The sequence below is a fragment of the Hyperolius riggenbachi genome, chromosome 4 (genome assembly GCF_040937935.1).
Source record: "Hyperolius riggenbachi isolate aHypRig1 chromosome 4, aHypRig1.pri, whole genome shotgun sequence".
Lineage (NCBI taxonomy): Eukaryota > Metazoa > Chordata > Amphibia > Anura > Hyperoliidae > Hyperolius > Hyperolius riggenbachi.
This window is the reverse complement of record NC_090649.1, coordinates 293433572-293447634: the sequence shown is the minus strand read 5'-3', so window position 1 is coordinate 293447634 and position 14063 is coordinate 293433572. Positions and strand designations below refer to the sequence as shown.

The 14063-nt window shown below is 42.4% G+C and overlaps 1 protein-coding gene across 2 annotated transcripts in view; it reads right to left on the bottom strand.

Moving 5' to 3' along the window:
* LOC137503860 (early endosome antigen 1-like) overlaps positions 1 to 14063 on the bottom strand; it is a 71554-nt gene that overhangs the window by 44525 nt on the left and 12966 nt on the right. For both annotated transcript variants that reach the window (XM_068231456.1, XM_068231457.1), the window contains exons 4-6: positions 12968 to 13082; positions 7631 to 7815; positions 3515 to 3669 (exon numbers count right to left, since the gene is read on the bottom strand). In XM_068231456.1, the coding sequence (XP_068087557.1) occupies positions 3515 to 3669; positions 7631 to 7815; positions 12968 to 13082 (455 nt within the window). The remainder of the gene's footprint in view (positions 1 to 3514; positions 3670 to 7630; positions 7816 to 12967; positions 13083 to 14063) is intronic.

The window sequence follows — 14063 nt, the reverse complement described above, 5'->3', positions numbered from 1 at the left end:
AGATGCTAGCATAATATTGCCCCTGTTTAACTCTCTAGTAAGGCCACATCTGGAATATGGAATTCAGTTCTGGGCACCACATTACAAAAAAGATATTGCAGTTTTAGAGCAGGTGCAGAGACGAGCAACAAAATTGATGCGTGGGATGGAAGGTCTCACTTATCGAGAAAGGTTAGATAAACTGGGTTTATTTAGTCTAGAGAAAAGACGCCTTAGAGGGGATCTAATTAACATGTATAAATACATCAGAGGGCAATATAATACCTTGGCGGATGAGCTTTTTGTCCCTAGGCCTTCTCAAAGGACTAGAGGACATGATCTGCGCATGGAGGAAAAATGTTTTAGCCATTTATTTAGGAAAGGGTTCTTTACAGTAAGAGTGATTAAGATGTGGAATGCATTGCCACAGGAAGTCGTTATGGCAAACTCTATACCTGCATTTAAAGGGGGCTTAGATGCTTTCCTTGCGTTGAAAGACATCCATGGCTACAATTACTAGGTAATGCCTAATGATGTTGATCCAGGGATTTTATCTGATTGCCATCTGGAGTCGGGAAGGAATTTTTCCCTTTAGGGGCTAATTGGACCATGCCTTGTAAGGGTTTTTTCGCCTTCCTCTGGATCAACAGGGATATGTGAGGGAGCAGGCTGGTGTTGTACTTTATACTGGTTGAACTCGATGGACGTATGTCTTTTTTCAACCAAAATAACTATGTAACTATGTAACAAGCCAATAAACATCAAGAAAAGCACCTGAGTAAAGTTTTACAAAGCCTAGGCACTTCTCCTGTTACTAGGTCTCCAAAGGCTTGGAGAGGCTAATGACGCAAAAGAGGGGAATACAAGGGAATGAGGGGGGAAGGGTAGAGATAATAATGAAGGCGGGAAAGGAGAACCGCGTGCGTGAACCCCGCTAATCTCCGCCCCCAGGATTTGACGCAGTTGTTATAACCACTGGTGCTAAAATCAGAGCAAATAAACCGGCATAGTTACATAGTTAATTGGGTTGAATAAAGACATACGTCCATTGAGTTCAACCAGAAAATAAAGTACAACACCAGCCTGCAATGAGGTTTTTTTTTTTTTTCATTAAATTCAGTACCACCTGGATGTAGTACAAAAAGAAAATTGAAATTGAATTCCTGCACATGTTGCTTTATGCTATTTCAATAACCTTTTAGCAATTCTTACTATGATCTGATATAACACAGCTGAGGTTTACCACCTAACATCACACAATTTATGAAAGAACCCAGTCCAGGTTTGGCAGGTCACACTGTTCTGTTCACCAACCTTAGTAAATCAAGGCCATAGTGTCCATATACACTTTCAACTCAGGTCACATAAAATTATTCTTTGTGACGGTTTTGGGCACCTTTTCAAAGTTTGTACAGATGTCCCCAATGCGAGTGGACATGGAGAAATTATAGCTGACTACATTTGTTATATTCTACTAAGGCTTGCTCCTGCCCCTCCTCCTGTCTCCAATACTGCACAGGGCACGGTTCGCTTGCATATCTGGGACTATATATATATATATATTTATATATATATATATATATATATATATATATATATATATATATATATATATATATATATATATATATTGTAGCCGTGACCTCCCTGTGATATTTAGCCTAGGCTGATAAGCTCGAACACTTTCATTCCAGCGCAGGAGACTTGGGCGCAGCAGTGAATAACTTCAGCGCCGTCAGGAGACGGAGCTGAAGTTACTTATAAAATACTATAATTCGGCCTCCAGCATTTGCTGGAAGCTAAATTATTTCATTCCCCGCCATCCATGGCGGCCTGGAGGGGGAATAGTATTTAACATCGATGGGAATTTGTGCAGGAGCAGGATAAGCCATACAGGCTGTATCCTGCGCCCAAGTCTCCTGCGCTGATTCCTCTCTTACGCGATAAGCTATGCAGAATTCCCTCCCCTTCCACCCCTCCAGAGCATTCTGGGAGACCAGATATATTTTGTACTAGCTTTGGAACACTCAGTAACGAACATTCCGTTAGAGATGGCCCGAACCTCCGATTTTCGTTTCGCGAACTTCCGCAAAAGTTCGGTTCGCGCGAACTTTCGCGAACCGCAATAGACTTCAATAGGGAGGCGAACTTTGAAAACTAGAAAAATTTATGCTGGCCACAAAAGTGATGGAAAAGATGTTTCAAGGGGTCTAACACCTGGAGGGGGGCATGGCGGATGGGATAGACGCCAAAAGTCCCGGGGAAAAATCTGGATTGGACGCAAAGCAGCGTTTTGAAGGCCAGAAATCACATTGAATGCTAAATCGCAGGCCTAAAGTGCTTTAAAACATCTTGCATGTGTATACATCAATCAGGGAGTGTAATTAAAGTACTGCTTCACACTGACACACCAAACTCACGGCCATGCTGGACTGGTGCGCACCATGGCAAGAGTGCAGGTCGTGGCAGTTTTCAAGCCCATATGGTCGCCGGGCTGAGGTAGCTGAATGACAGAACAGTGACTGTCCAGCTGATCAAATTTGGTCTGTCCGCAAGCAACGACCTTATTATCTTGGGTGTGCGCCCCCCCGAGACACTCATATAGCCGGCGGTCATTGCTTCATTGTGATACGCAAGCCCCTTCACCACGGCAAGGTAATGATCACGAAGGGGAATTGGCACATGTACATGCCTTTTGTTTTGTTGTTGCAGCTGCAGTGCAGCCAGAAAAATTAGGCAGGCATGTACACGCACCAGAAAAATTAGTATAGCGAAATTCAGGAGTCCTGGACCCTGTTGGTGGTGGCGGAGAAGGCAGTCAAGCGGCCTGCGGGCAGAGGTGTTGTGTGGGTAGCGACTTAGTCTTGGGGCAGGCAGTCACACGGCGTGCAGGCAGAGATGCTGTGTGTGGAGACTGACTTAGTCTTGGGGCGGGCAGTAGGCCTCCGGGATCCATGCCTCATTCATTTTGATAAAGGTCAGGTACTGAACACTTTTGTGACTTAGGCGACTTCTCTTGTCAGTGACAATGCCTCCAGCTGCGCTGAAGGTCCTTTCTGATAGGACGCTTGAGGCAGGGCAAGACAGAAGTTGGATGGCAAATTGGGACAGCTCTGACCACAGGTCAAGCCTGCGCACCCAAGTAGTCCAAGGGTTCATCGCTGCTCACAGTGTCTACATCGACACTTAAAGGAGTTATCAGGCTATTATTATCAAAATAAGTGCTACTTACTGGGGGCTTCCTCCAGCCCCAAGCTCTCAGCATGTCCCTCGCCGCAGCTCTGCATGCAGCCGTTCGCCGTAGCTCGCTCCCGGTCCCTGGCGATGACCATCCTTTCTTATGTGAAAATATGAAACACTGCAGTTCTCTTACTTAAACGCCAATATTCAAAAATTCAAAAAACTAGGAAACATATAATTTTATGAGTCTGAACAGAGTGAAATGAAAGCTTGCAGTTACTATTAAACTACAATATAGAGTATAAAGGCAATTGCAGAGTGTAGAGAGAGCCACACTGCTGACTACCTTCTGTACCTTAAATCAAGCGTCAGTTGGTTTGGGGTGGTTGCCGTGTATTTCAGCAGTTTTTCTTCCATTTCATGCCTGTCTGAATTTGTTTTCAGCAACTCAGTTCTCTTCAGTGACAGCTGGTTTTCCATCTCCTTCTGGTTTTCCGATCTTTGTTTTAGCTTAAAGAAAAACACTTGACAAGCTTACCAGAATATTGATTGTGCGATAAGTACAATAATAGTAATAGTAATAATAGTACAATAATAATATAATAGTTCAGTGGTGAGCAGTTAGCACTCTTGCCTTGTAGCTTGGATCACTGGATTAGGCCTCATTTCCACCTGCGTGATTATGGCTGTGTGTTTTTGGCAACGAGTAGTGATGTGATCCACAGGAACATCAGAAATACTTTCTGATGTTTCCATACATGCATTTCGATTCACCACAGACTCGCATGGTTGCTGGCATATCTGCGTATTCGTAAACCTAATTCATTACAAATGAATGGAATCACCACCGCACAGGGAAAAATCGCAGACCAATGCAGTGCCGTGCGTCACGGCGGGCCCCCTGCATTGCCCGCAGTGCATATATGGAAATCAGGCCTTAGATGCATGTTTCCACTGGCAAACTTAAAGGAACACTATCGATCTACATTTTTTTTTTAATTGAGATAGGAATTGTTTAGGAAGCGCTGCTAAGTGCTGGTGTATACATTTCACTGGCAACCTCTTTGTTTACTGTTAGCAAAATACTTTCAAACTTTACTCTGTAATGACCAATGTTGTAATGCCCATGTACCTGTATTTGACTGATTTTAGATAGGAATTTATGTGGAGTTTTTTGGGACAGAGTGCAATATTAGATATGGACAGCAGATGGCGCTACAGCCGTAACTGTATACAGACACTTGTTTTCTAATTGTATTTTGTTGTTTTTTAAAGAGAACCCGAGGTGGGAATTACTTTTACTATTGGGGCACAGAGGCTGGTTGTGCGCACTAAGACCAGCCTCTGTTGCCCCATCGTGTGTCTCCATGTCCCCCCTGCTCGCCGCTATACCCCCCCCATTGCTGGCGACACGCAGCGTGTCGCCAGCTCAATGTTTACCTTGCGCTGTCAGTCAGCGCCGCTCCCCCGCCTCCTCCGCATCGGCGCCACCCGCCGCGTCACTTCCCTCCTATCAGCGGGAGGGAAGGGACACGGGCGGGTGCGCCGATGCGGAGGAGGCAGGGGAGCAGCGCTGACTGACAGCGCAAGGTAAACATTGAGCTGGCGACACGCTGCGTGTCGCCAGCAATGCGGGGGGTATAGCGGCGAGCAGGGGGGACATGGAGACACACGATGGGGCAACAGAGGCTGGTCTTAGTGCGCACAACAAGCCTCTGTGCCCCAATAGTAAAAGTAATTCCCACCTCGGGTTCTCTTTAAGAATGAGGTGTAAATGATAATGTTTTACAGTATTAGAGTTTAACTTTAAGAAGTTTTGACGTCAGTGCCTTGGCTGCCTTGCCGCTGCCATCCGCATGTCACCGCGGAGTAAGTGTCGGCATGTACATGCGACATTACTTCCGCGTTTGTCTCCTTGTTTACATAGGTGGAACGCGTATGCGTTCCACTGACGCAAACCGGATGCAGTATGGCCGCCGACCGGAAGTGGTCCTTAGTGCGTCCAAGCGCTCCGGGCGGTGACAGCGGCTTGTCATGCTACAGGTAATTATGCTCATGATTCTATATATGTGCCTTAGCCTGCTCGCTCTCGTATCCCCTGATGACGGCGGAAGGCCGAAACTAGTCGGGACGAGAGCGGGCTGGGCACCAGTGCTCGATTGTGCATGTCCTTAGTACCACAAGGGTGGGAAGCGATATGTCCGGAGGGGGTCCTATATTGGCATAGGACCCTCTTGATGTAAGTGATCTTTTTACTCCGATTTTATTGTGCCTTGTATGGAAAATTAAAGTATTACCGTTACCCACTGAGAGAGACTTTTTTCTGCTTTTCTGTTTCCGGTGAAACGAGTCACACAGGAAGTATGCAGAGTTGAGTGTATCTCTGGAGGTGGAGTAATAGTGGATTGCTTGACTGCCTGAGACAGCATAAATCCTGGCGCTGTGACATTGTATGACAAACTTTACTGATGCCCAAACTGGCAAGGAGAGGGGAAATTCCCCTCACACTTGATCAGTTAACTATGTGTGTAACTCTGTGTGTGAGAGAGAGAAAGCTCCCAACAGTTGCAGCTTCTTGCAGAGGAAATGTATCTTGTTAAAGTGAACCTCCAGACTAAAAATCGACTCAGCAGCACTGAAAAGGCCTGGTGTTTCTTTAACAGTTTCACAGCATCAGAACTTTGTTTCTCTTATACAAGCCTCATTTTTAGCTGCACAGAAGAAAACTGCCCGGGCATTTTTTCCCTGATGCTGTGCAAAGCATGATGGGATTTCTGATGTTGTTGTTCTCGTTCTGCTGTTTTGGTGCAATTTTTTTTTTGACACTTTGAATTTGACATTTGAAGCCTAGCGTATGCAGCTGGGAGGGGTTATCAGGACAAAGGACAGTTGGAACTGTGTCTTATACTCCCTGTCACCTCCTTTCAACCAAAAAGATGGCTGCCCCCATGAATCACAAACATTTGCCTATTCTTTTAAAACAGGGTGGGTAAAAAATTATATTACCTATCTATTCTAATTAACATAACTTATGTAACTTAATGACAGTATGTTTGTTTAGGCTGAGGTTCCATTTTAACATTTGTAATTGTCACAGCTTTTGATACTGTTTTTGCTTTCAGAGAAAAATATTCTGTAGTCTGATATACAACACTGGCTGTGCATTGAAGCAGACACCCCTTCTGCAATTGATTTGTCCCAATAGAGCTAAATCCTACACTAAATAAATTAAAGCTTTTGCCTCTGATATTTAACATGAAGAGTAGGAAAATGTTCACACAGCTACCTAGACATTATTTGTACATTGTCATTTTAGAACATTTGGGCATTGATAGTATTCCTTTAAGTCTTGTACACACGTTAGATAAAAATCATTTGAATTGTCAGACATACTACAGATTTCGCCATTTAGGACGACAATTGTTGTAAAAAATTAGTAAAACAACACTGATGAGTGACCAATATCTGCTATTCTATCTGATCCAACAGGCAGATCAGTTCAGTCCTCTAGATTGTAAGCTCGCAAGGGCAGGGGCAGGGATCCCCCCCCCTTTTGTTTCCTGTTTTTGTGCAATATATCAAATGAACATCTATCAGTATTGGTGAAGTTATTCAAACTACGCATCAATTATATGTATCGGTACTTGTGTCACTGCTTGTCCTGATTGTACAGTATATTGAACATGTATTTACAAGTTCAGCATTTAGACATACCCATCACCGTGGTGAGGCTGTGGGGCAACGTGAGAGACAGCGCTGTATGAAGAGCCAGTTTAACCACTGGGGGACCGCCTCACACCAATGGGCATAGCCGCGGCGGCAGCCCCAGGACCGCCTAACGCCGATTGGCGTCAAGTCCTGAGGCTGCATTTTGCAGGAGATCGCGCGCAGGCTGCGCATGCATCTCCTGCTCGGTAGGCGGAGCTCCGCCCCGCCTTCAGTCTCCGAGCGGCGGGGGAGGGAGGGGTTTTTAAAAAAAGAATAATAACATAAATAGTAAAAAATAATAATTTAAAAAAAACAACATATTTATATAAAGAAAAAAATAAACAGGGGGGGGTGTGATCAGACCCCATTAACAAAGAGCTCTGTTGGTGGGGAGAAAGGGGGGGAGGGGGGAATCACTTGTGTGCTGTGTTGTGCGGCCCTGCAGCTTGGCCTTAAAGCTGCAGTGGCCAATTAGCAGAAAAAAGGCCTGGTCTTTAGGGGGTTTACCACTGCGGTCCTCAAGTGGTTAAATAAAGTTGTACATTTGAACAGCAGTACTGGGATACTTATTCATCTTTGGACTATTTTATGTACTGTATAATATGTTTCATTTGTGTATATAGGTGTCTGTTTGAACATTAGCTTTAACTAAATGTATTGTGAACATTTAATTTACCTACTATATGTAGACATTTTCTATAGTTCCTTAGAATATGGTTTTGAGAATACATGCGGAGCTTGCTTGTGGAGATTGGCTACATACCTGTGCCTTCAGTGCTTGCAGTCTCTGATTAGTGTCAGCTAAGCTGAGCATCTCACGTTCAAGTTCCTGCTTGCTGTGCAGTATGTCCATCTCCTTCTGTGAAATCTGTCTATCAGTGAGCTCCTTTATTTGTTTAATCTGAACGATCTCCTCCAACAAACGCCTTTTCTCTTCGCTATGAGAGGCTATAGGGATGGCACAAGAAGGCTTGTTATGTAATCACTGAGTCAGTCCTTTACCATTCTAAGAAAGAGTGATAGAAACTAAACTTGGTAGAATGCAAAGTACTACTTGTTTTACCAAAACAAGCAGCTTTATTTTTAACCCTTGTTCAATAAAGCATCACACAGGGGGATAGTAATGTAAAAAGCAACACTCAAGTTTCAGTTGAATAAACTTAGTTTGTAAGTTAGATTGTAAGCCTCTGCAGGGCCGGATTTCTGGGAAGGCCACAGAGGCCATGGCCTAGGGCGATAAAATCAGATAAGATCAGAAGGGCGGCAGGACTTGGAGAGAGAAGAGGTTATATGTCAAAGTAAATCATCTCTTCTGGTCCCGCAGCGCAGCGAACCAGCGCCCTGCTCTGCACTAATAGCTGAATTCCAGAGTTCCCCAATCCCTTCTTCTCTCTCTCACACTTCTTGATGTGTTATAACAATCAGGATCAATCATAACTGCCACCTGATGATCCATTCCTGGTGATGAACATACAAGTGGATGTGAGAAATAAAAGGGATTTACATTACAAAGCAGATAAAACTAGGTAAGTTCCGCTGAGTTTTAATGCAGGAATTCACAAACATCAGTGAGTTTCTTCACTTTCTATTTTACAGCTGTGACACTGACCCCAGAAGCAGTTAATTACACTCTTATCTAACCCTAATTTATGACTGTTTATCTTTTGTTTTTTTCTTCCTAGCCAGCAGTGGTCTCAGTTAACTCTTTCCCGACTCATTTTCTGTCCTTCAGCTCCTACCATCTAGGACTGCAGGAATAAAAATGCTGTTTGCTTTCCTTTCATTGCTACACTGTCACTGTCACCTGAGCTGTTACTACCTCTATGCTAGTGTGTATGGTTTTGCATCCTTCTGCTTTCCTGTAGCAGTAGAGCATTGTACCATCTTAACCATCAGCGAAAGCAGAGAGTTTTGAATCAGGATGATACCATTTATTGGCTTAAAAGAAAAGAGTAAACTTTCTGCTAATAAGCCTTCTTCAGACTTTGTTCCTGTATACTGCCAATATGTTAGAGCACACCACCATATGTACATTCAGCATTCAAAAGAGATACATAGATTTTTCAGCAAATATAAATAAATGTTATTCAGATGCTTTAAAGTGGAGCTGAACTCTTGCACAGGACAGAAGGAAAACAGAGAAATGTACCCTGTATGTATTTAGAGAGCCTGTCTAATTCCCCCTCATCAGTGTCTAATCACAAGTTGTAATTTGATCTCTACACTGTGTGACCTGACTGCCACCACGTCTAAGCCCATTTGAAAGCACAGGATGTTAACGATATGTCTGCTTCTATGAAAGCAGGAAGTAGACACTCTGCAGATTTATTGCAGGATTTATATCAGCTGTAACAAAGAAATGTTTTTCTTTAAAGGTTATGTAGGTGCATATCTTGTAGAGCAGAGAGGAAGTTCTGAGTTCAGGTCCGCTCTAATTACAACAGAACATCCAAAGTGGGTCCTGACAGGATGTTTGCTACTTACCTGTTCTCTGTTTTGGATGGGCTTCTCTCCATTGCGCTGCCCTTCCACCTGTTTGTGGCTCCGACTGCAGCCAGTCTCACAGAGGACAAAGAAGCAGCGCATGCTCTGGCCACTCGTGCTCCCTGTAATATTCTTGACAAGTACTGGTCATACATCAGTGTCATTTCTCAAGTATGCATGCCCAGAACACTATCGGCTGCTGTGCACATTCGGGCAGGAGCGCAAATTACAGGTATTATTTGTTGAATGGGGGGCAGAGCAGCACAACTGAAATGAATCCATTTAAACCAGTGATCGCTAGTCAGAGTTGGACAGAATGATTTTTGGTGGTGGTGGTGGTGGGGGGGGGGGTGCTTGGTGACAGCAGGCCTATGGCACTGGAAAGTACAAATCCGGCCCTGCGCCTCTGTCAGGGTCCTCCCTTCCCTAATGTAGTCTACATGATCGTGTGCTTCTTTCCTACAACAGCCTGTGCCTGTATTACTGGGCCTACCAAACCAGCCCATAATCACATGATCATGTATCTTGTACCGTTTGCCTTGAATAACTTTGTTCTATGTTGTATAACCTTGTTACGTCTGTCATTCTTGTATCATTGTATATGTTTATTGTCCAGTGCTGCATAATATATTGGCACTTTATGACTACAATAAATAATAATAATAGTTGCTTTTTGTATAAAAATATTACATTTATACCTATATGACAAACAATACTTTGTGGCATAATCTTTTTATTTCCAAAAGCATTGTTTGCCTGTAAGTGTTGAATCCAAAATGCAAGCTTACATTACAATCATTAACTTGCTATAACTTTGCTGTTACTAGTATGAATATTCTTATTAAGGATTTATATAGTGTCATCACCTTTTATGGCACTGCTCAACTAATGTTTTCACTTCTTGGCATGGCATTGTATGAGTCATTCTATCAGTGGTGTAGCAAAAGGGGATGCAGAGGTTAAGACCGCACCTGGGCCCTCCTTAATCTATCTTATTAGCTTTTAAATTGGTGCTATGCTGGCAATGAACACCTCTATATGTGCAATGAATAGCGGTAATCCTAAAAGAGGACTTCCATACAAAAAATAAAAATCCATCAGCGCTGCTGTGATGAAAAGTTATATTTACCTCGGGAATCTTGTCCCACAAAGCCGCCCCGAAGACCCCGCATCACTACACTTCCGCCACTTGGCCCTACCTCCCCTCTCTCCTCCGAGAAAAAACGGCCGGCAATTTAATGCAGGAAATAGCTTGGCGTTCTCGGAGGAGAGAGGGGAGGTTTGGCCAAGCGGACGTGTAGTAATGCGCGGTCTTTGGAGCGGCTTCGTGGGACAAGACTCTGGAGTAAAATATAACTTTTCATTACAGCAGCACTGACAGATTTTTATTTTTTGTATGGAGGTCCTCTTTAACAAAGTGTTTCCTTACTCTGATAACACATCTCTGACACTGAAACTGTAATTGGTAGGTTTTGGGACTTCATGTCAATAGAACACTTTACATTCCCATAATCTCTCAATAATATCATAGAAAGGTACACTTTAAACTTCAAATATTCATTTCCAAGAAATTACTCCAGAAGTCGCAATTGTGTCAATATTATTTGACACAGATTTATTTTTAGTAAGTATAATTTTTATCAAGTTGAAGATGGTTTAAATATCCCATACACAACATTTTAATAATTTGTTATAATTTTATAATTTTCGTAGTTTTTTATACTTCAGTGAGATTTGTCATCATTTTTACTATTTTTATGTAAATACGGGTTCTTTTCCACATTTATAGATAGGTTACATGCCTGGGTGTGTTGAACGCGTTTATAGCGCGTTTTTCGCACCTATTGGCGTTTTTCGCGCGTTTTCTGCACGTTTGCGCGTTTTTACGCGTTTTTGCGCATTTTCGCGCAACTTTGAGGTTTTCTGAATCCTAACGCAAAATTTCGCATGGTAGCATTATATTTACGCATCTTGATGCGGATTTTGCATCTTTATGCGGATTTTATGCGAATTTATGCGGATTTATAATCTTGCAGTATTATTGAATTTTTTTTATTTTTTTTATTTCTTCTTTACTCTATAACATGATTATAAGATGCAAATTTATTTCACAGTTATATTTAACTTATAACAAGCTGGTTGTACAACTGAGCTATATTTTTCTAGTGAAATGTATATGCTTATGTGGAGAACTTCTTATATATTGTTTATTTGTTATTTGTTATATATATATTATATACTATGCCATTGGATACTTACATAACTTGTATGCTGAAACATTTTTCAATAAAAATTATTGTGAAAAAAAAAAAAAATAGAACACTTTAGGCCACATGTAAAACTTACACTGAGGCCCCAAGATCCTCATCTACACCACAGCGTTCTATATATGAGTTCATTCATTGCTAATTTGAAGTAAACTTGGCAGAGTCTGCAATGACTGGGAAGTTACATAACTGCTTAGTTTCAGGTACTATGAGGAGTCTGCAGGTGTCCCTGTTATATTCCAAACATTTCCTGGGTGTCCAAATCGACCCCATGAGTTTAGCCCAAAGTGAACAAAATAGTTTGAACTTATTTGATGTTTTCTGCTACTCTTTCCTGAATGTCACAAATCAGTAAAATATGAGGAGGGATGTAACTCTGAGTCAGATATTTTAAGAGCTTTAAAACTCTAAAGACTGGGGACTCCTTGGGTGCACAAGAAAGGGTGAGATGTACAACAACTGTACTTGATGGCACCTTGCAGAACATGAAACCAAGCAGTAGTGTCAATTTACAAATGTATAAATACCCTGATTGGTTCACTTTTAAACAATACCGGTTTCATGGCAGTCCCGCTGATCTTTCTGGTTTCAGTAGTGTCTGAATCACACACCTGAAACAAGCATGCGGCTAATACAGCCAGACTTCCGTCAGAAACACCTGATCTGCATGCTTGTTCAGGGTCTATGGCTAAAATTATTAGAGGCAGATGAACAGCGGGGTAGCCAGGCAACTTGAATTGTTTAGAAGTAAATAAATATGGTAGCCTCCATATCCCTCTCACCTGGGGTTCTCTTTAAGGTTTTGGTAATACAGTACTAGTTAGGCAACAGTTTAACTTTTGTAAGACAACATTAAGGTAGAGGCCACATTTGTGTACGGTGACGGTTTTACGCAGACAATTTTTCATATTTCATGCGTGGGGGGGAGATTTGTTTGTTTACCGCGTGCGTATTGCAGCTGAAAAATAGTGGACTTGCAAACAAATGTACATGTTGCCACTGGATAGCATGGCATGCGATTTTGCATTGCGCAAAACTGCATGTGCTTTTTAACAAGTGTGGGCCCAGCCTAAGTGCAGATGCCTAATGCTCTTTGTGCCTGTTAATGTCTTTATGGCTCTGCTACCCTATCAAGCTTTATGGGGGCTGCTCGTAAACATAGGTGACAGTGCGCGCTTTTTGCTACGCAATGGGGATTTCTTCTGTTTAAACGCAAGTATCTTTTATGTAGATATATATCTTTCAGATGGAGACTCGTTTGGTGGTCTAATGAGTGTTTTTTTCCAGGCCAGCACAGAACAGCTAATACACTATAGTAAATTCAATCCGTTCAGTGTTGAACAATATACCTTCAGAATCTCTGATCTGTCCTTTGACATGTTCATGGTCTCGCTGTAGCATTAGCAGATTTGCATCTTTACGTTTAACTTCCACCTTCAAACCTTCACTCTCAGATCTAAGTGCCTAAGGAAAAGAAACACTGAATTACTTTTTATCATAGCATCATTTCTGCGCTATTAGACATGAGCTGCAAACCGTGTAACAGCTCATCAAAACTGTCATCCATCTTATGATTCGGCCTAATCATTGAAGACCTAATAACTAATGTATCCACATGGCCTCTCTCTTCAATAGTCTTTTATAGAGATCCCCCCTCTCAAAGGTGGCATAACTTTTCTCAATCCCCTGAAAAAGAAAACCTGTCATGTCCCCACCATGTATATCCCTAAAATGTTTAGCCACATTTGAAATGTGTGTGGTGGCCCATTCTGCTCCCAGGTAGTGTTCGGCTATCCTTTGTCTCAAAGGCCTTGTGGAACAACCCACATATTGTAAAGAACAAAAGGTACAGTTAATAGGGTAAGCCACATATTTGGTACCACAATTAATAAACTGTTTAATACCAAAATGACGGCCATTAGAGACTGAAACAGTTGTTCTGGATTTTTGGTGTACATGGCAGTACCTCCATGTGGGAACACCGCATTTGTATGAGCCTACTACCGACAACCATGTGTCCGAATTGGTATCAGGACTATATAGACTAGGAGAAAGGATTTGTCCAAAAGTCGGGGCCCGCCTGCTTGAGAACCTTACACCACCTTTTAAAATGGTAGAAAGACCAACATATGCCTCTAAAACCGGAAGATATTTGGCAATGATGTTGGTCACCTGTTTATACTCCACTGAATAAGTGGTCACAAAAGTGGGCCTATACTGCTCTAGGTTACTATATCTAGTGGTCTGTAACAGCTCTGGTCGAGATTTTATAATAGTCCTAGACCTGCCTCTTTTGATTGACCATGTAGGGTAGCCTGTTGGATTGACATCTTATCAGTCTTATCAGCTGAACAATAGCAAAATACTTTTTTTAGTTGTTTCAACTTGTTTCACAACAATTGTGCTGCATAAAAAGCCACTGTTGAGTGTGTGACTGGGGCTTAA